A 19125-nucleotide genomic window follows, 5' to 3' on the forward strand; every position below is an offset into this window, starting at 1 on the left:
GGCAAACTGCCTCTCATTGGTCAGCTCCAAGTAGGCGGAGCTTAGCGCTGCACTTCATTGATATACCCTACAGCTGGCGGAGGCAGATTAGCCACACGAAGTGAACGGGGGAGAAGAAAGTGATGAAGGCTCGATGTAGAGGGTTTTAACGAAGGCAAGAGTATAGTTTTACTATTTTAAGGAGTCAGTGGCACACCAAAGACTTACAGCCCAAAATGCTCTGCCACGTTACTCGTCCGGACTCGGTGGTGATGGAAGTGGAAGTTGATGCGAAGGCGAACGGTGAAGATTGTCTGAATAAGGTAGGCTGTGTGCGGATAAACACGCGTAATGTTTACTTATTATCTTATATTTAGGTTATTTATATTATTTTAAAAGAGTGTCACGAGTTAGCAAGGCAGCACAGCTACTATCGTGCCATAAAACTTCAAGTAGTCCTGCATTAAAGTTGCTTGTTGCTTATTTATGAGGTAAACTAAAGGTAAGGTAAGGTAGTTTTTATCTAAATTGTTATTAATTCTTCACTGACCGGAAGTTTGAGCGTCTTTATGAACTGCAACAACACATGCTGGTCCACAACATGTTGTACACAAAGGCAGGCACATAAGGTAAACAGATTTTATTGTAATTATTAAACATTAAAGTCGATGAACACATGATTTTTTTTGTTTGTTTGTTTTGTTATTATTTGTTTTGTGTATGCATGAAAGTTTTAATGCATGATGGGAAAGTGCCGCCTCTTGCTGCACCGTCACAGATGGCTTTGTCTGGGGTTACTAGAGTTCACTCCTTTGCATTTGCTTTCTCCACCAAAACTGAGCCTTATGTCTGAAATGGCTTCATTGGATAGTCACTCCCTTTATGGTTTAAAGCAGGAAATCATAACATTATTATCCTAAAGAGACTTCCTCATAAGAAGCCTCAGTACGAATGCAACACAGCCTGTTTTGTATGCGTGCCATCTTCCCTAACTTGTTGCAAGTAACAAATGAGTATTATCTCAGCCTCCGGGCTTTCCATAGATGTTCATCAGCAGTTGTGTCACACCAGCTGCTGATCCAGGTTTGTTTCTAAAATAGTACTGACTTTTCCTGTTGCTTTCAAATAAAAATGAGCCGTCACCACGCCTCCTGTCTGAACTTAACCTTAACAGCTGATTTTTTTTGTTTGTTTGTTTCACCCTCTCTCCAGGTTTGCAGAAAGTTGGGCATTATTGAGGTGGACTACTTTGGGCTGCAGTTCACGGGCAGCAAAGGGGAGAACCTGTGGCTGAATCTGAGGAATCGCATCTGCCAGCAGATGGATAACGTGACGCCCTGTCGACTCAGGCTGAGAGTGAAGTTTTTTGTTGAGCCCCATCTCATTCTGCAGGAACAGACGAGGTACCAGCTTGCTTCACTTCCCCTCTAAATTCACTGAGAGCAGCTGCATAATAAAAATAATCTTGCCTCGTCACAGAGATGACGTACTAACTCTCTTAAAGGAGATACATTAGATGGGAATCTTATTTAATGTGCAGGAGTTATTCCACTCTTCACATTGTAGAGCAGTTTATCGAAGACGTGGAGTAGAATAGGCAAATAAGATGATAAACTCAATAAAACTGTGATATTTTGTAAAACAGTTTAGGTTTTTGCTACTTTTGTATTTTAAGGTTAACATAAAGTGTTGTAAAATGGTTTAAAATGGTTTAAAATCTTGGTTTAGTTTTTTTTTTTTTTTTACAGATTTTCTTTGTTTAAACTACAAAAATCACAAGAACAGTTAAAACCAGCCTAGTTACCTGCTCTCATGCTGCACAGACATGCTTTAAAACTGACACTCGATCAGAGCCGTTTGAGTGTTTCTTTATGATGCATCAAGCATATAAAGTAGGTCATTTTCTTCATGTTGTTCTTCAAATCTTATGTGCATGGGTGATGTGGCTTGTAATGATGGCAGCTTGAGTCCTTGTGGAGAAAACTGTGTCATCATCGGGGATCACCCAGCCCATAACCTGATCACTTTGTTTCCAGAGCAGTGGAAATGCCCTTTAGTAACCTCTCTGTCAAGCCCTTCTGGGTTTACTATAGGTCATATTGGCTGAGCACCAGGCTGGAAATGTGATCCAGCAGCTCTGGAGTGACGTGTTGCTCTGAGCCATCACTCACCAGCCCCCCCTCGCCCTCCCCATGGGACCCTCTGGTCTGTGTGGCAGTCAGGACCCCTGTCTGCTCCCATTCAGCTGACTTTTTGTTTCAGTCGTCTGGGGCCGTTTTAATTTTAAACAAAAGCCATCTCTCGTGTGGCTTTTTTGCAGATATGCTTTGGAAACGTGTTCGTGTCGAGTATATATTTTTTCTTTCACTTTAACAGGAAATGCAAGTAACCTGAAGTTGGGCCACAAAGACTTTTGTAACAGCTTTTCAAAGTTGCTCACTAAAGGCTCCGGCGTACTCCATAAGACGTTGAGAAGTCGGTTCGCGGTCGCGTGGTTGCGAGACGTTTGTTTTCGCATATACCTTTCATAGCTCACGAGACACTCGGATCAGAACTCCCGGGAAGCTCCTCCTTCCTCTTACAACGTCAAAACGGGTTTTTTTCCGCCGGTTTCTCAGCTCTCCTGTCCTTGTTTTGCTGGAACAGTCGTAAAGACGGCTGTATTTTCTAACAGCCTTCTCGGCGGCGCATTAGAAGCCAAATAACTCCATTAAAGCTCACCGGCTTTTCCACATAAACACGCCAACAACAACTTCTGACCAAACACACAACACTTGGCGCAAACCCCCCTGTGAGGAAAAAGTTTGATCAGGGTCTTGTGTCGAGAAGCGGCAGGCGAAGCTGCTACGAGAACAAAATGACACAAACCATGTGAATGAGAGTCGAATTTGTGATTTCTCATGGAGCACGACTCCCCCTTAAGTCACCACCTTATGACGTAAAACACAGACATCATTTCTTCACTTGCAGCACATTGTTGCTGCTAATTTGCTCACACCTGCCATTGGCATGCCCGTTTTCCTATTGCAGAACTTGAGCCACTTATGAATCAAGGAGGCACTTGAGAGGAAGTCTGTTCGTTGTGTTTACTCCCCCCCCCCCCATATGTATGTGCAGCACGTCACTGGAGCAATTAATTAGACACAAATGTAGCTGCTAACAGCAAGACGCACTGAGTTAATCCCCTAGTTTCATCTTTTTTTGTCTCCTACCTCACCCCTGACTCTGCTCTTTGTCAGAAAGCAGCACCAAGTTTGCTCTTTGCTGTCACATTTTTTGTCCCTAACCGTCCCATCCGCTTTACACCCCCCTCCCTTCCCTCCACACTGGCCCACATTTGACATTTGAAGTGGAAAGTGAAAGCAAGGAGGGGGAAGCACAAAAACACACTTGGCCGCCTGCGCCCTGACCTCTTCTAGGTTAGCAACTGTTATCTACTGCTGGCTGGTTTGGCTGAGTGGAGTCGGGGGGGGTGGGGGGTCACTGAGTTGTGAAAAAGGTGAGATAAAGATGTGGAGATGGCAGATGTGTAGAGCTGCAGCTAATAAATACACATCCTGCAACCACCATGTGGTCGGTCTGTTTAATTTTGATTAAGTGGGGTGTCTAACACTGGAATCTGTTAGCAGAGGCGTTTTCTGAACCGACATGCAGATCTGGCAAGTTTCTACGCTGATGCTATATGTTTTTAAGTAACTTTAAAAAACCTGTGTATAACAGCTTTACCTCCCAGGATTTTTTAAATTTGAGTCCATTTATGCTTTGAGGACCTATTTAGGTGTAATTTCTGCTTTCACCTTTCACCCAGTTCAGCTCGTCACAAGCTGGTCTCACAGCAGACGTGACTCATCTCATCTCATCTCTGACTCTGTTGTACATTAACCTGCCCGGAGGCTGTTTACGATGCTGGGGTTTGTCATCATTTTAGGGGAAAAGCTTCATGACTGTGCGCGTGCGCCGCGGCAGTTTACAGACAAAGCCTGTTGGCCCGTTGCGCCATGGCGTTCAGAAGAGCCGAGTGGTTGGCACCCATCTCTGCTCCCTTTCTATAGGCCTTATTACGTAACCACTGAGCTGCTTATATAAGCTGCTGTGTACTCTGCTGCCACATGAAACCTCACAGGTCACTTCAGTGTTCACGTCCATATGCAGTTTGCTCCATTGATTAATTTGACTTTTTTGTGACAGCCAGACTAAAAGAATGTAATGACAAACAAACCCAGTTTCTGATTAGGCTGTATAATACAGTTTGTGGTGTGTTTCAGCCATAATGCTCGGAGTCATATCCATGTGAGCTGCGGGGCTTTGACTCAGCCGGCGTCTCTGGCAGCTCTGACTTCATGCTTCACATTTTTGTTCCTCCTCATTGTTTAGAAAGTTTCATTCTTCGAGGCTTAATTTATAACTCTGTATTTTCCCTGCTAGCATAGAACACCTTTTTTTTTTTTTGCAAATGCATAATTTCCTCATCCTGTGACCCTCTCTCTTCTCACAGTTTCTCTTTTTTGTGGGCATCACGGCGCTTTGAAGCTGCCAAATTAAGCAGCGACTGCAGCAGGGGCTGTTGGGACTTTCAGAGAGTTTGAGATGGCTTTATGCAAAGTTTTCTTTTTGGCAAAAACATACAAAACAGTAGTTTATTGTGAAATCAGCTTATCTGGGCTTGACTCCAAGAATAGGAGTTTTTTGTTGGTTAAGGGACACCAACCTAAGAGCCTCAACAACAGCCTGCATTATCTGCATCATTAAACATCGCTTGCTAGAGGGAGTTTAGGTTTAAACTTGTGAATTAGTTTCCATTCATTAGAGGTCTTGTTTAGCATTCTGATCAGGCAAACACTGGATACCCTGGGAGGGAAATATAATTGCTACAGGCCTTAGTGCTGCCAATGACTCTTGACCTGTCTTTAGCTTCAATCCAAATAAAAAATTTAACAGTTTGTCAGAAACAATTTGGAGAATGTCTATCGCAGAATGTCAAAAAGGAGCCATAATCAAAATAAAACCGTATAACAGTAAGGATAATTGCAGTCTGACAATATTGAAGAACTCTGTTTAAACTCTGAATACTGTATTGTGACAGTGTTCCCTCTCTTATATAATCACTCTGGAGACAACATTACCGGCGAATCTGGAGACGAAATCAGTTAAAGTAAATGTTTTTCTTTGCGTGCGTGCTGCTCTACAGGATTACTGATCTGTGCTGAATATCTCAAGGCATTGTGGGATGTGTTCCAGGCCAGCTAGTGTGCCTTAAACTCCTGCGTTTGTACAAAACTACACATCTCTGTTAATTATCATAAACCTGCAGAAGTGGAGCCTTAACTGCTCCAGAGTTGAACAAAATTTCACATCATTTCGAATTAAAGAACATATTTTATATTCAGATTTGCAGCATTTCTTTCATAGAAATGGAGTTTACAGAATTCCTGCTCTACTTCTTCGACTGCATATTCTGCAAAAACAGTTTCAGGTAATGCAGTCAGGTCACACACACACACACACACACGTTTTCTTTGTCTGCGGGTAACAAAGATGAGTATGATCTTTTAAAATACCCACGGGCCTAGACATGTTAGAAAACATAAGTTATCTGCATACATTGCTCTTAAATTCACTGAATTTCCTCTATATATGCTTCAGCAAACTGCTCAACCTTTGTCCTAGAATGAAAGCTGTTATATTTATTCAACGCCCGAACTTAAGAGTTTATGCTTGGCTGTAATTACTGTTTTACCAACCTGCGACCCGTGGAGTTTAGCACACAGACTGCCTCTTTGTTTTATCGCTGTGTAGCTTTCAGTTCAACTTGTCACGGAGCAAAAGGACATGTGCTACACTCGGTGCTGAGAATTAATGCGTCGCCACTTTGTGTTATAAGGAGCAGTTACAAGTTTCTTTTTTTTTTTTTTTTCTGTCCGCCTACAACTTGCAAGAAGATGTTGAGCAAAGTTAACTCTAGGTCATTGACTGCGAGTAACCTCGCAGCACATAGCTTCTGGCAGCGTGTTATTTGACTAGCTCACAAACCGCATTGTTAGGAGCCCAACCAGTAAAGGCCTGAACGCCGCTGGTGATTGGCTGGGTTTGGTGCAATCTCTAAGCTGTGGTGTTAAGTTTCAGTTTGTGGGGATGTTTTGTTCCTCTTGTGTTGTGAACCTACTGACTTTGTGAATCTGACACTGAGTTGCAGCGTACAACAATAAAATGAGACTGTTTTTATGGAGGGATGAAGACCGTAAAGAGTTGATTTGACTCACTAATGAGTCTCTAACTCAAAATGTGTTTGGTTTTTACTCTGGAAGAGCAGAGTTTTGTCCACAAAACTTGGAGAAATTTGAACATAAAGCTACTGAAAACATTCAGTTTTGTTTTTTTAATCAAAACAATCTCAAGTCCTAGAGATCAATTAAAAAATAAGTTGTCATTGAGTGTTTTGTTAAGCTGTTTTACTGTTTTGAATATCTGCACCTTAACGTTCACAGTATTCTTATGACTCCGAGTGGTAGGCCTCTTAACGTTCTGATTATGCATCATCTCTTTAAAAGATAAAGCAATGTGATGGAAACTGTGTTGAGACCGGTCTTGTGGCTTAAATTACAGTATCACACGGACTTCCTGGATTTGAGTTTATTGCTGTGTTGTTGCAAGCTGACAAGCGAACGAGACAAAGATGTCGTTATGGACTTGATATCTTGTTCACACATGCAACACATGCTCATCTGAGGAGGATTTTGTTTTTTGGTGTTTTTGTATGCAGTAAATCAGAGAAAATGAGACATGCAGAGAATGGATCTAGCTGTTAACAAAGTACTAAGTTACTCATATTCTTGTCTTTGCTTAGGAAATTTCTATTTTTAATATAACAAAAGACTATGTCAACAAAATGTCTCCAAACACATGTCTGGAGACACTTGTTTGTCCCATGCGCTGCGTGTAGGATGGATCTTGACAGGTGCTAAGGCAGCACTTTCTCTGCATCCTGATACAAGTAGCTGCCTGTTTAATGGAACAAACTCGCAGCTTTACGTGGAAGTGTGTGAATTATATGGAGGGGAAATGTGTCCAAAGTTAACAGAATAACCACATGGTGTTAAAGAAACGTTTGTACAAAGTGGTTATTTCTGCCTTGTTTTTATCACAACATGGGTGGTGCGGGGAGTTTTTGTAATGGTGCGCAACGCAGTGACATAATCTGAGTTCAGGTGTGAGAACATGTTGACTTCTGCGTGTAGAGCCTCCGGTGTTTTGTATATTTGATAGCTCTGCGCCTTTTTTTTGTCTGAGAAGTCGGGCAGAAACGGCTATCAGCAATCTGTAAGTTATCTCGATTTCAGGGCATGTCGACCTGCTGTACGGCTCATAATGGATGTTTTTCTTCAAGAAGTTTGTTTCCAAAATTTAGCCAGAGTTTAGCAAAGTCTAGGCAGGTGTTCACATGCACGAGGAGGGCCACAGAACCGCTCCAGTTCAGTTTCTTGCTTCTATGGAAAAGGGTTTCACCGAACGTGCACATTAAACTCAACAGATCAGTGTTTGTCTTTGATTAGATTAAATTTGGGTGTATAGCGACCAATAATAACCTCGCTAATCTTCAAGTGAACTAGAGTAACCCCTGCGATTTGGCCGATAGTAACCCTTCGCCAACGACCTGTAGTAAACTCCCAGTCAGGTTGGCCTTATTGTTTGCGTCAGGCAGGTAGCTAACTAGCAGCTCTCCGTCACATGACGCCTGCTGGGCCTGACACAATAGAGCTCAGTGTTTGTGTGCGCGTTGGAGGGAATGGGATGTTTAACACCATATCAAAGGCCTGTTTGTTATGCCTGAGACTCGTCCACCACGGGGGTCCGTTGTTACAGTCTGGCTTTAACCGGGCGGCTGTAGACCGACGTTGTTTTGCGTGCCTCACAGATGCTGTTGATACTCCTCGGAAGCGCTGAGAGAATGCAGGTCGGTTGAGGCGTGTCTGTGTTGTTGCTCTCCTGCAGGAGCTGAAATACACGTTGCCTGTGTATTGTCACGATATGCGGACTTGTTCAGCCTGTAGGATAACCAGGAAGCACGACAAGCCCTTGTTGTTTCTACATCAATCATATATAAGATCCGATTTCCTCGTTAACAAGCAAACGTATTTATGTAAGATAGAAACTGAAGAGAATCGAAACTTCACTTACTATCCCTGTAAACCTTCTCAAATATCCTCCAGTCACAGCATGACCTGATTTTTCACAAATTAAAATATCTGTATTGGATTTATGCTTCAAAGAGAAGCGCAGCCCTGGGGAAGATTCTTTCTTTTAGGCACTTTCTGTCTACCACACCAGGATGTAAAAAAAATAAAAAACAAAATCTGGTGACAAAACAGAAATGCCAATGTGGGGATCTATGAGGCAGGTTTCCAGGAGCAGTTCATTTCATTTGTCTTTAGGTCACTATGTCATAGGCCATCTGTTTGACGGGTCTGTTGTTTCAGTCCAGTGTTTCTTATGATGTAAGGGTTGAGTCAGTCAGGGGGGTTGCTTCCATTCCCGTATCGTCTCCTGCTGCTGGAAGTAAGAAAACAAAAATCCTCACATCTTCTGGTTAAAAACAATGGAAAGGCCCACTGTTCTCCTGAAAAACTAGCTGTTTTTCTTGACCACGCCAGAACTCTGCGTTCTCATTGTAACCACTCAGCCCAAACAATAACAAATGTTGCTCTGATCAGCATTAATCTGCTGAATTAATCAGCCGTATGGTGAACAAATGTGCATCGTGTTAAATGTAGTGAGAATGACCCACAGACTGATTACCTGTCACACCTGCTGTAGGTCCACTTCTGCCCCGAGGTCTTACTGGGGTTTTCAGTGTGCTATTTTAAAGATTTCTGTTCCCTTTGAAGCTTCCCAGTGAAAATAACCACAAAGTACAGAAAAAAAAAACATTTTGAGTAAGTGGTTGAAATGGAGAAAGTGATCCTTTTGCCTCTGCTGCAAGTTCGCACGTAAACACTTTCCTGCTTGATCAAAAAGATGGCACGAAGAGTAATGTTCCCTTCTTCTCCCCCCTGTGCTTTCAGACACCTCTTCTTCATGCATGTGAAGGAGGACCTCCACAACGGTCACCTCCATATGGGCTCAGAGCAGGCGGAGGAGCTGAGTGCGCTCCTGGCACAGGCGGAGTTCGGCGACTACAACCAAAACACGGCCCAGTACTGGTATTCAGAGCTGTGCGGAGAGGAGCCCAGCACAGCCACCCTCAACAGGTACAGAACTCCTCCAGCACCACAACACGGGCTTCACAGGTCGTTTAGAGGTTACAGCTGACTGATGTAGTTTAGTGTTTTAGTCATCCTTTAGACATTTATATTTTTGTGCATCAGCCTTTTGAAGCTGTGGTCCTCTTTCTGGAAGAGAAGTCCACTGTGAAGGGTCAAAGGGAAAAGCAAATGGTGATAAGCCAAAGGTTGCATTATATGGTGCATTTGGAAAAGGAGGAATTTTAAAAAGCTGAAGTTCAAGACTGACATTAAACAATCTGTATAACTGAGGCTACAGACATTAGGTAAGACAATATGCAGTTGAGTGGTCTATTAAAATAAAAAAGGTCTAGATGCCATTAAACTAACACCATGATCAACCACAAAAGCAGCTTTTTCACTGCCAGAGCTTTCCGCTGTACAGCTTCCTCCTTAAACAAAACTAATGCAAATATTCTTCTTTTTTTTTCCTGGGTAAAAACTCCCTCTGCATCATCAAATTTCTTGCTCTGAAGTGAGTCGATGCCACTTCCGTTCTCCTATCCTAAATACCCTTTCCCCTCAGCAGTGTTTCTATTTCCTACAGCTGTTTCTAGACTGCAGCGACTTTCATATCTGCAGCGCCGCTCAGAACGGGCGCTTCGCACATGGCTCTGCTTCTGACATCCTTAAACAGTTTACACCTCGAGCCTTATCTGTGAAATGTTACATTTAACTCCTTGAAAATGTGCTGCATTGAGCAAACGGTTATAGCTTTCATAGCACAGTCTTCCACCCGTGGATCAATATGTCATTATTTCCACAGGATCTACAAAAGTAAAAGCATCATTCTGTTGCGTTTAAAGTATCGATCTCAAGCTGTTCATTAGGCTTCAGCTAACTTTGGCTGTGCTTCTCCTGCAGCATCATTTCCCAACACAAAGCTCTGGAAGGTGTGAGCCAGGCCTCTGTGGAGTATCAGGCCCTGCAGCTGGTCTCCTCTCTGGAGCATTACGGCGTGGAGTGGCACTGGGTCCGCGACGCAAACGGTCAGCGGCTGGCCATAGGAGTCGGCCCCGAGGGGATCGCCGTATGCAAGGAGGATTTCACTTTAGTCAACAGGTATGTTCTGACAAGTTATACAAATAGTTAGACGTGATATGTTTTCTGTTGCAGCAGGGTTTTTCTAACTTTTGTTTGCTTTTAAAAAAATGTACATCTTATCGAGAAGCATTCGATATGTGACGAGTTTGTTTTCTTTTAGAGTAAGCTATCCCATCATCCAGATTGCCACCCAGTCGGGAAAAAGCGTCTATCTGACAGTCACCAAGGACACGAATGACAGCGTGGTTCTTTTGTTCAAGCTGATCAGTAACCGGGCAGCAAGTGGTCTGTACCGAGCCATCACAGAGACCCACGCTTTCTACAGGTGAGAGACCAACGCGTCGCATTCAAGTCCAGATCAGCGAGCAGCCTGAATGGTTAAATCATACGAGACATGCACTGGACTCCATGTGTTTTGGGCAACGACACTTTAACCCTGCAGAGCAGTTGTTTTGTGTTGTCAGCGATCAATCTTTAACTTCTGTGAATGTCACATACTTGAGATTAATAGATGAGACGTGGTGCAAAACATAATCTGAAACGTGCCTTTGTAAAAACATGTTCTGCTCTACTTGGAGTGTAACCTCTCAATTTCTTTAAACATTAACTTGTGTTTTCAGCCCTTAAACGCAGTCACATAAAACGCATGCTGACCTGAAATGACAGAAACACAGATTGCTCACTAAAGTTTTATCAGCTATAAAGTCACTTTTCGTTTGCCAGAGATTATGATTACTGTAGGATTTGATTTAGGAGTTGAAATGTTTCTTGGGAGGAGTAATGAGGTTGTTTTCCTTCCCAGATGTGACACAGTTACCAACGCAGTGATGATGCAGTACAGCAGAGACTTTAAGGGCCACCTGGCCTCCCTTTTCCTCAACGAAAACATCAACGTGGGCAAAAAGTACGTCTTCGACATCAGGCGTACCTCCAAGGAAGTGTACGACCACGCACGCCGCGCGCTCTACAACGCCGGCGTTGTGGACTTGGTACAGAACTCGGAAAGCGGAGAGCGCTCGCCCCCCCTGCACTCCCCGAGACGGAACAACCAGCAGGACAAGGAGGAGCTGGACTGCAGCAGCTGCCAGCAGAGCCGGGCCCTGCAGGAGCGGCTGCAGAAGCTCCGAGAGGCTCTGCTGTGCATGCTGTGCTGCGAGGAGGAGATCGACGCTGCGTTCTGCCCCTGCGGTCACATGGTGTGCTGCCAGAGCTGCGCAAATCAGCTGCAGGTGAGACCGCTGCGCACGCTGGGCTCACACAAACACTCGTCTGGAGGGTTTCCATCAGTGTGCTTTTTCTAGAATTGTGTATTGGAGTGGCTGCTTGTGTGTGTGAAAGTTGCTGAAAGTAAATTAGGCCATAATCCAAGAGCTTTAAATTCAGAGTTTGGCTCATTTAGCTCTAAATTCAAGACACGTTCCCTTACTGTGAGTTTGCAATCTTACTGATAGGATCTAATTATACTTTAGTTTCATCATCTTATCTTTTTATGACCCTTTAAATATCCAAAGCCTTGCTTAAACTCTAATGACCCGACTGTCCCCACACTTAATCAGCTAAATGTTGCTTCTTTGTGGAAGCAGATTGTGTGTGTGTGTGTGTATGTGTGTGTGTGTGTTTGTCATATAAAGGGATTACAGCAGCCAGGCAAATCTCCTGTCCATTAGCTCAACTAAACGTGACCCATCTTATTGAAGGAAAGAGTTTTCTGCAGTAAAAGCTTATGGAAACTGGTTTAATGTAGTACCTTTTCTTTTTTTCCTTAATTAAGCTTCAGACTTGGAGTTAACAATGTTTTCTTGGGTTTTTAATTCAGAAATTTGGATGCAACATACAGGTGTTTTCAAATAAATGTTCTGAAATTCTCCCCGATAATTCTTTTCAGATGACTAAATATTTAGTTATTAAAGCCTTTTTCCCCTCCCCTTTCCCGCAGCTGTGTCCCGTGTGTCGGTCAGACGTGGAGCACGTGCAGCACGTCTACCTGCCCACCTGCACCAGCCTCCTGAACCTGACGCTGAACGACAACCAGCAGCTCCGCAGCAGCAGCATCCCCACCCCCATCCACAGAGACCCAGCCTCTCCTCACAGCTGCTCCAACGCAGACTATGAACACAAGCTCTACCACACATAAAGACACCAAACGCCACTTCCAACACCATGAAGCTACTTGAGATTTTACCTTTGTGTGGAACTCGCATAAGAATCATCTGGAAACTCCCAATCAAAGATCAACACACTTGGACTTTACACTCAGCTTTGTGTGTGTGTGTGTGTATGTGTGTGTTTTACTTCCCTGGTTTGTTCTTTGTGTCGGTTGTGTGCCACTTTCAGAAACAAACACCTACCACTGCTGGATTATTATTATGTTTTGGTTTTGTTTTTTTTTTTTAGATTTTGCTCTTAATATTATTGTTAAATTATTGCATCAGTTGACCTGATACAGAATTGTGCTTTTGAATTTGTATTTTTGGTTGCTTTAATCACTTCTTTGCTCCTACAAACCATTATATGATGGTGTGTGTGCGTTAGAATACCTGAGCTCTGCACATATTGATCGAAGGCATTTATTTTTTTTAAAGTTTGGCATTTTAGAATTTTTGTTATGATTTGTGAATTGAATGTTATGATGTAGGAGAAAGGAATGCTTTTTTTTTATATATATAGTGCGTTTTATTTGTTTTTCTTGTCTTGTGCTTTCCATGCCAATGAGGGGAGCATTTAGAGGCTAAGCAGTCCTGCTCTTAAACATAACACTGGATACTAATCGGATAGAAGAGGCTGTAAGACTCTCATGGTTTTGCCCTTGTGTCCAAAGGGTCAAACAGGTCTCTCGGATGCTAAAACAGACACTCCCGAAACCACTATAACTCCAAAGCTGGTCTCAAACATTGAGTGGAAACCTCATCAAAGATTTAGCCTGTTATAGACGTTATAGCCTTGTGCGTTTCTGTCCATCCAAACAAAAATAAAAGCGCGTTCAGGCTCTTAGGTTTGGCTCATAACTGCAGCTGCTGCCTCTAATTGCTTCAACTACAAGTTTCTTCTCTGGGTTTTTACTAGTTGGAGCTCTTGGATATTATAAAGGGTACTAGATGTATAAGTGCAATACTTGCTTGCTTGTTGCCAAGCTTTTCCTTCTCAGTTTTATTTAAATTCAAAGACTATTTACTACAAAAACGACAAAAAAAAAGACATCGCCACTTTACTCTGGAAGTTTTCCATGTGTCTGATGGAGGTTTGAATTTAATGTAGCAGAAACATGTATTTTATTATTCCAAACTCTCCTCAGACATGTATTTTTGTTTAGTTCTTGTAATTTTTGTTTGTTTGTTTGTATGCTGACACATTTGAGCTCAGTCACTGCAGGGGAGAGACTTTTATTGCGTTTCACTTTCTACAAGTAGAGGTTTGTTTCTGTTTTCTGAAGCAAATGCCACTATGCTCTGTAAAGTAACTCTTATGGAAGCCTTTTATATACTCCGCTTTTAACTAAATAAAGTATTAATAAAGTTTCTTTGTTTTACAAAAATACATGGATTTGGGTCTTCTGTTTGAATGTTTTGATCTTGTTCTGATGGTTTGCCTCATTGTGAGGGGGGATAGCTACGCTTTTATTAGATTTCACTTGATGTTGAGTCAAAAACCTAACACAACAAAGTGGGAAATTACTGTTTTGTTGAAAAGACTGAAACATTTAGAAGATTCAAGCTTTGTTCCTAAAGGCAGATGTCCTGGTAGCATAAAGAAGCCCTTTGTGACGGTGATAGAAATCCCTTGAATGAGCTTGATATTCAGATCTGTAAAAAGTTCTGCGGATCATCCTCTGACATTATTTCCCTGCTCCTCAGCAGCACCACATGTGCGCCGCACGCTGAAAGGTCATTTGTCACTTCAGGCTGCAAGCGAGCTGAAAGATACACAGCCTGTGGTAGAAAAAAGGCCCTCTGCGCTGATTGGAATTGACAGGCATCAGTGGACTGTGCTGTAAACCCTGGAAGTCACTCTGGAGTTAAGTATAGAAAACATTGATTGGTCTGAGCCCCTCTGTCTGACCTTCTGGACGAGGGTGATTCCTTTTCTGTCCATTCTTCTCTTATCTGTTCTCCCTCTCTGACATCGGTGCCACTAAACCAACTCCAAGGACGCTGATGACAGCGGGGAGGGAGAGATGTCGTTTCTCGTTAGTCGGTGATGCAGATCTATCTGAAGTTCAAACTCACAGCAGGGTGAATGATATGTAGCCTAAGAAAGGCTATGAAGTTAAATATCAAACATAAATAACCCCTATAAGCATGCTGGAAGCTAACGTATCCAGTCACAACGTTGTAGCTTTGAATTCAAGTCATGTATGGAACAAAAATTGCTTCCTGATAAGTTTCTTCTACAGTTTAAACATTTAAAATAAAATAAATCAGACAAACTTTCACTTTCAAACAGAAGTGTTCCTTCGTTGTTGTTAGTAAACCTACTTCCCAGTTACTCTGTGTGTCATATTGTGATTATAGTCTTACTCTGAGCTGCCCAACTAATGTTGGACAGTTTTTTCAGGTAGAATCTGGACAGTCTTAAGACTCTTCAGACTGTTTTTTTTTTTAATGTGCTTCACCACCAAACACAAAGTGTTTGTATCTTGTAAATCGTGGAAGTTCACGCAAACACCATTTCATAAACCTTCAGACTGACATCAATTTTAACATTCAAGGACGTAGTTATTCCAGCAGAAATATGATATTTCTCCCAGAAGTGCAAGCTGCATTGGAAATGCTGCTGCCTCTTTTTGAGCTTGCCAATCAATGCCTTCTATGCAAATAACCATGTAACATAAGTTTATGACCTTTTCATTGAACCTCACTTCAACAAATCTGAATTTTCCCTTAAATGACTCATACAGAATTGGGATTTGTCGACTTAGTTAGCTCCACAGCCTTTCAGTGTTTTAGGAATATTAGAGCCTATATTATGGTCTGCGTTTAGACTGAAAGACAGACTTTGGAAGACAGGCCTTTTATCCAACTGTAAATATATACCACCTATATAATCCTATTCTATATAATTATGATTGATTTCTGGTCATAATTTCCTGTTTTTCAAACTGCTGTAGGAAGAGCTTCTGCAGGATTCAGAAAATCAAATCAAAACTATAAACTGTTGAGGTTGTGGTCATAACAACAGGAGAAACAGGAAGATGTTGGGATCTGACATCTGATCTGCAGCTTACAGAAGGATCCAGCAATGACGTCACTGAACCTTTCCTCTAATGTCCTGCATTTCCTGCTGGAAAATATATTAAATTATAAAACAGTGATCCACACCCTCTCATCACAGATCTATATCTAAGAGTTTCTTTTCACATCTACTGCAGAGCTACACAGATGTCATTAATTGTAAATCACTTTGCAGTCGCATGCAGGAAGTCACGTTCTCTTATGGAAACATCTGCTGTTCCTTGGCCAAGTCAGTCCGTCTTTGTCACTGGGTCGGAGCACACGCCAGCACCCAATGACAAAGAATGAAAGTTAAAACTGTACCAGGGTGGGCAATCCTGATCCTCGAGGGCCACCATCCTACATGTTTTCCTTGTTTCTCTGCTCCAACACACCTGATTCAGTGATTAAATTACCTCTTCATGTTCTGCAGAAGCCTGTTAATCACCCATTGATTCAAAACAGGTGTGTTGGAGCAGAGAAACAAGTAAAACGTGAGGCATAGTGGCCCTCGTGGACCAGGATTGCCCACCTCTGGTTTAGACTGACTGAGCAAAACTGATTTTAAGGATCGCATGTATTGACAAACAGCTGCATGATGTTGTTGACTTACCAGTCGGACTTTAGCTTTAGATTTATGCACACAGAGACAGAGATTTTGGAGAGTGATCACTTTACACTTTTGTGCAAAAACCAGGTGCAAATGTTTTTGTACCCTCTCCCAGATGGAACGGAGCACACTCCTCATCCTCGTTACCAGCAGAAAGCTGATAAAAATTTGAAGTTCTCATCATTTAACTCATGCCAAGAAAAAGAACATCAAAGATCCTCGCCCTCCCACCACCATGTGGTTTTCCCATCTGCTCGGCCCAGCGACGCACAGCTAAACGAAACACAACTTGTTTGAATGTTTTTTTGGGCGAGACTTCTCTCCCCGACAACACCGTCAGCTGGTGAGACGGTCCCGAGTCCTGCGTGCATCTGTGTTCTCTGTGAAACACTAAAAGAATGCCAACTTCTTGCTTCAAGGAAGCAGCAAGCTGGTCTTCTCCACGGAGAGAATTTTATATCATTTCCACGTGAAGTTAAAAACAGCAAGAATTCACTTTTTTATGCTTTTTTATCAAACGATTCTTCAGTGTGTCAGAATAGTTAAAGCTTTCAGGTTTTGCATTTTTCATATCAAAGTATGCACTTCAGCAAAATAAAAAAAAAGAGAAAAGGCTTGCAAATATAATTGCAAGGCACAGTGTTCAGATAAGAATGTTTTTTCCCTGTCTGCCTCCCAGATAGCACTGAGTTTGTAAGATGACTTATATGGTAGAGTTTGGCTTTTAAAAACCAAACGGGTGGATGAGATCTTTTAAAGTGGGGTTCTGTTGAGTGGTTCTGCCCAGTTAATATCTTACCTGTTGTGGATAGTGCTTGGAACAGCCTTGGTTTGGAGAAATAGTTTAATTCTGACTGGATTAATGAGTTAAACAACCGAAAACCCCCAAGGTTTAAATAGGTATAATATAAACTTCAACTTCTCCATCAATTTCATTATGTGGTTTCACAGGAAGTGCTACAGCTAGCTGGTACTGCCACTACTTGAGCTCAAATTCTATATAAATAAACATGCAATGTGAAATTGACGATGAGTTAAAGGCCTACAGAATAACATTTGTCTGGAAACTTTAAAGATAAGAGCTGTTTTAGGACAACAGCAATCCAAATTTTATCAAAACGGGGCCGTTCAAAGAGCTACCTACAACAGGTAAGATATTAATCATCCAACCTCACTTCTAAAGATGCGAACGTTTGCTTATAAAGAGTGTGTTAGTTAAACACTAAGAGGGACACGTTTCATAACAGCAGTAAAAGCCTTTGTCTACCTGGTGCACTTTCACACAGTTCCTGGATCAGCTGAACACCTGAGGCTCCAGCAGCAGCTGCGACAAGCTGGCACAGGACTCAAGGAGGAAAAAGCTGAGCTGAACTGTTGTTCTCTTATCAGCTCTGTTGGCGGGAGATGAAACAAAAAAAGAGATAAAGTTTAAAGAGCTGATCTTACTCAGCAGGTGTTATCGGTGCAGTAAAAAGTGACACGCAGCAGGTCAAAAAGCAAGACGTTTATTAACTGCAAAACAGCTTTATCTCATGTCTGTGGCTTAATCAAATCTTATCAGAGGTGGAGCGATACAGTAGGGCTGGAGCTGACCCCGTGTGTACCCAGCGCCAGACAAGATTTGTTCAATATTTGCCTCCGTACAAGATTTCTTACACACTTGATGATTAAATCATGAAAAAAAAGGAAAAGTCTTGGACAAAAATTATTTTTTAATGATTTTAATGACTTATTCCTGCAAAAAGACCTCTTAAAATGTTGTAGTTTTCTTTGCTATGTTTGAAGAACTGGATCTAGGTGAACTCTAGTGACTTTTCAGAGTCAGACTGTAACACAACAGTAAGCTCATCAGATACCACTTCTTATTTAATCTGCAGTAGATAAAACATAAACCTGTAAAAACAAACCTCCTCTTTATCAGCTGCAACATAATCTTGTTTTTAATCCATTTGTAACATTACGTATTACCTAATCATTTCCACGTAAATGTGTCTTTAGAAATAGTGTGTGCTGTTACTTTTGCTCCAGTTAATTTGTAGCTCATTTAGCTGTAAAATGGCCTTTCTCCTCTGTTAAATTAGTTTTTTCACATCAATATAAACTCTTGGTAATACTTCCACCCCTGCAGACACATTGAACAAAGAGACATCTTGTTGCCAGGAAACACTTTTGACCAAAGTGTTCATTCTGGGATTTATTTAGCTGCTGTTTTCTGTAACTCTGCTGACATCTAGTGGTCATACTTAGAAACATATCTGGGGCTTTTATTCTGTTGATAAAAAACATCCACAAAAGCAAAAGGACCTTCTTATTTTGGATATGGTTTAAGTAAAACAAGATAAGTTAAAAAATCAAGTTTTAAATATTTTAAACAGAGAAATTAACATTCTTGATAACCTGAAATCATCACTGCTGTCATCCGGGAAGGTGGTTTATGCAACACTTTCGTTTTAGTTTCATAAAGAATAGTTATTATTTTCACCACTGCATTTGCCTTTTTTTTTTTTTTACATTGTTCAAAGTCGTCTGATAATAAAAAGTAACAAAGTGGTTTAATGTAGTCAGTAACTATGATTCTGTTTTAGTAAGAAAACAGCCTAAATAAGTCCTTTTACGGAGATTATTGGTATTGAATGATCATCTTCTCAGATTTTAGTTTAGTCCGATAAAACATGACGATGTGTTTAAAAGATTAAATTTGAAGTCATGATAATACAGTTTAACCAAAGACAAACTGATCACATGTTTTTATTTCAACCATCTGCATCTTCCTCTTGATTTGAGTTGTTAAAGTCACTCATGGATGCCCCGTTTAAAGTGATGTTGCTGTTCCAATTAACTAAATTAGTTTGGACATTTTACATAATCCTACTTTGCTTCCCCTGAACCGACTTTCTTGAAAAACGTTGTTGACGTTCTCTGATATCAGCAAACACGTAAATATGACCTGTTTTATTTCTCAGATCAGCTCCTTCTTGTTTGCAGTGTTGACAGACAGGTTGACAAA

The 19125-nt window shown here is 41.6% G+C and overlaps 2 protein-coding genes across 2 annotated transcripts in view; one reads left to right on the top strand and one right to left on the bottom strand.

Annotated features, from left to right (window-relative positions):
• Positions 1–17405, bottom strand: part of dtnbp1b (dystrobrevin binding protein 1b) — a 70767-nt gene extending 53362 nt beyond the window's left edge. The window contains exon 1 of the mRNA XM_037975620.1: positions 17386–17405. The gene's annotated coding sequence lies outside the window, so the exon portion shown is untranslated. The remainder of the gene's footprint in view (positions 1–17385) is intronic.
• mylipa (myosin regulatory light chain interacting protein a) lies at positions 76–13835 on the top strand. The gene is made up of 7 exons (XM_017426899.3): positions 76–302; positions 1192–1382; positions 9039–9224; positions 10122–10319; positions 10462–10626; positions 11104–11530; positions 12238–13835. The coding sequence occupies exons 1-7, from the start codon at positions 216–218 to the stop codon at positions 12433–12435; spliced, it is 1452 nt and encodes a 483-aa protein (XP_017282388.1). The 5' UTR covers positions 76–215; the 3' UTR covers positions 12436–13835.
• Positions 17406–19125: the final 1720 nt, after the last annotated feature.

The sequence above is a fragment of the Kryptolebias marmoratus genome, linkage group LG5 (genome assembly GCF_001649575.2).
Source record: "Kryptolebias marmoratus isolate JLee-2015 linkage group LG5, ASM164957v2, whole genome shotgun sequence".
Lineage (NCBI taxonomy): Eukaryota > Metazoa > Chordata > Actinopteri > Cyprinodontiformes > Rivulidae > Kryptolebias > Kryptolebias marmoratus.

Bases quoted from the DNA above. Each gene is read 5' to 3' on its own strand.
- mylipa (XM_017426899.3), top strand. From the start codon at position 216: ATGCTCTGCCACGTTACTCGTCCGGACTCGGTGGTGATGGAAGTGGAA. The intron at 1,383-9,038 runs GTACCAGCTTGC...CTGTGCTTTCAG, and splicing joins ATTCTGCAGGAACAGACGAG to ACACCTCTTCTTCATGCATG. The intron at 10,627-11,103 runs GTGAGAGACCAA...TTTCCTTCCCAG, and splicing joins GAGACCCACGCTTTCTACAG to ATGTGACACAGTTACCAACG.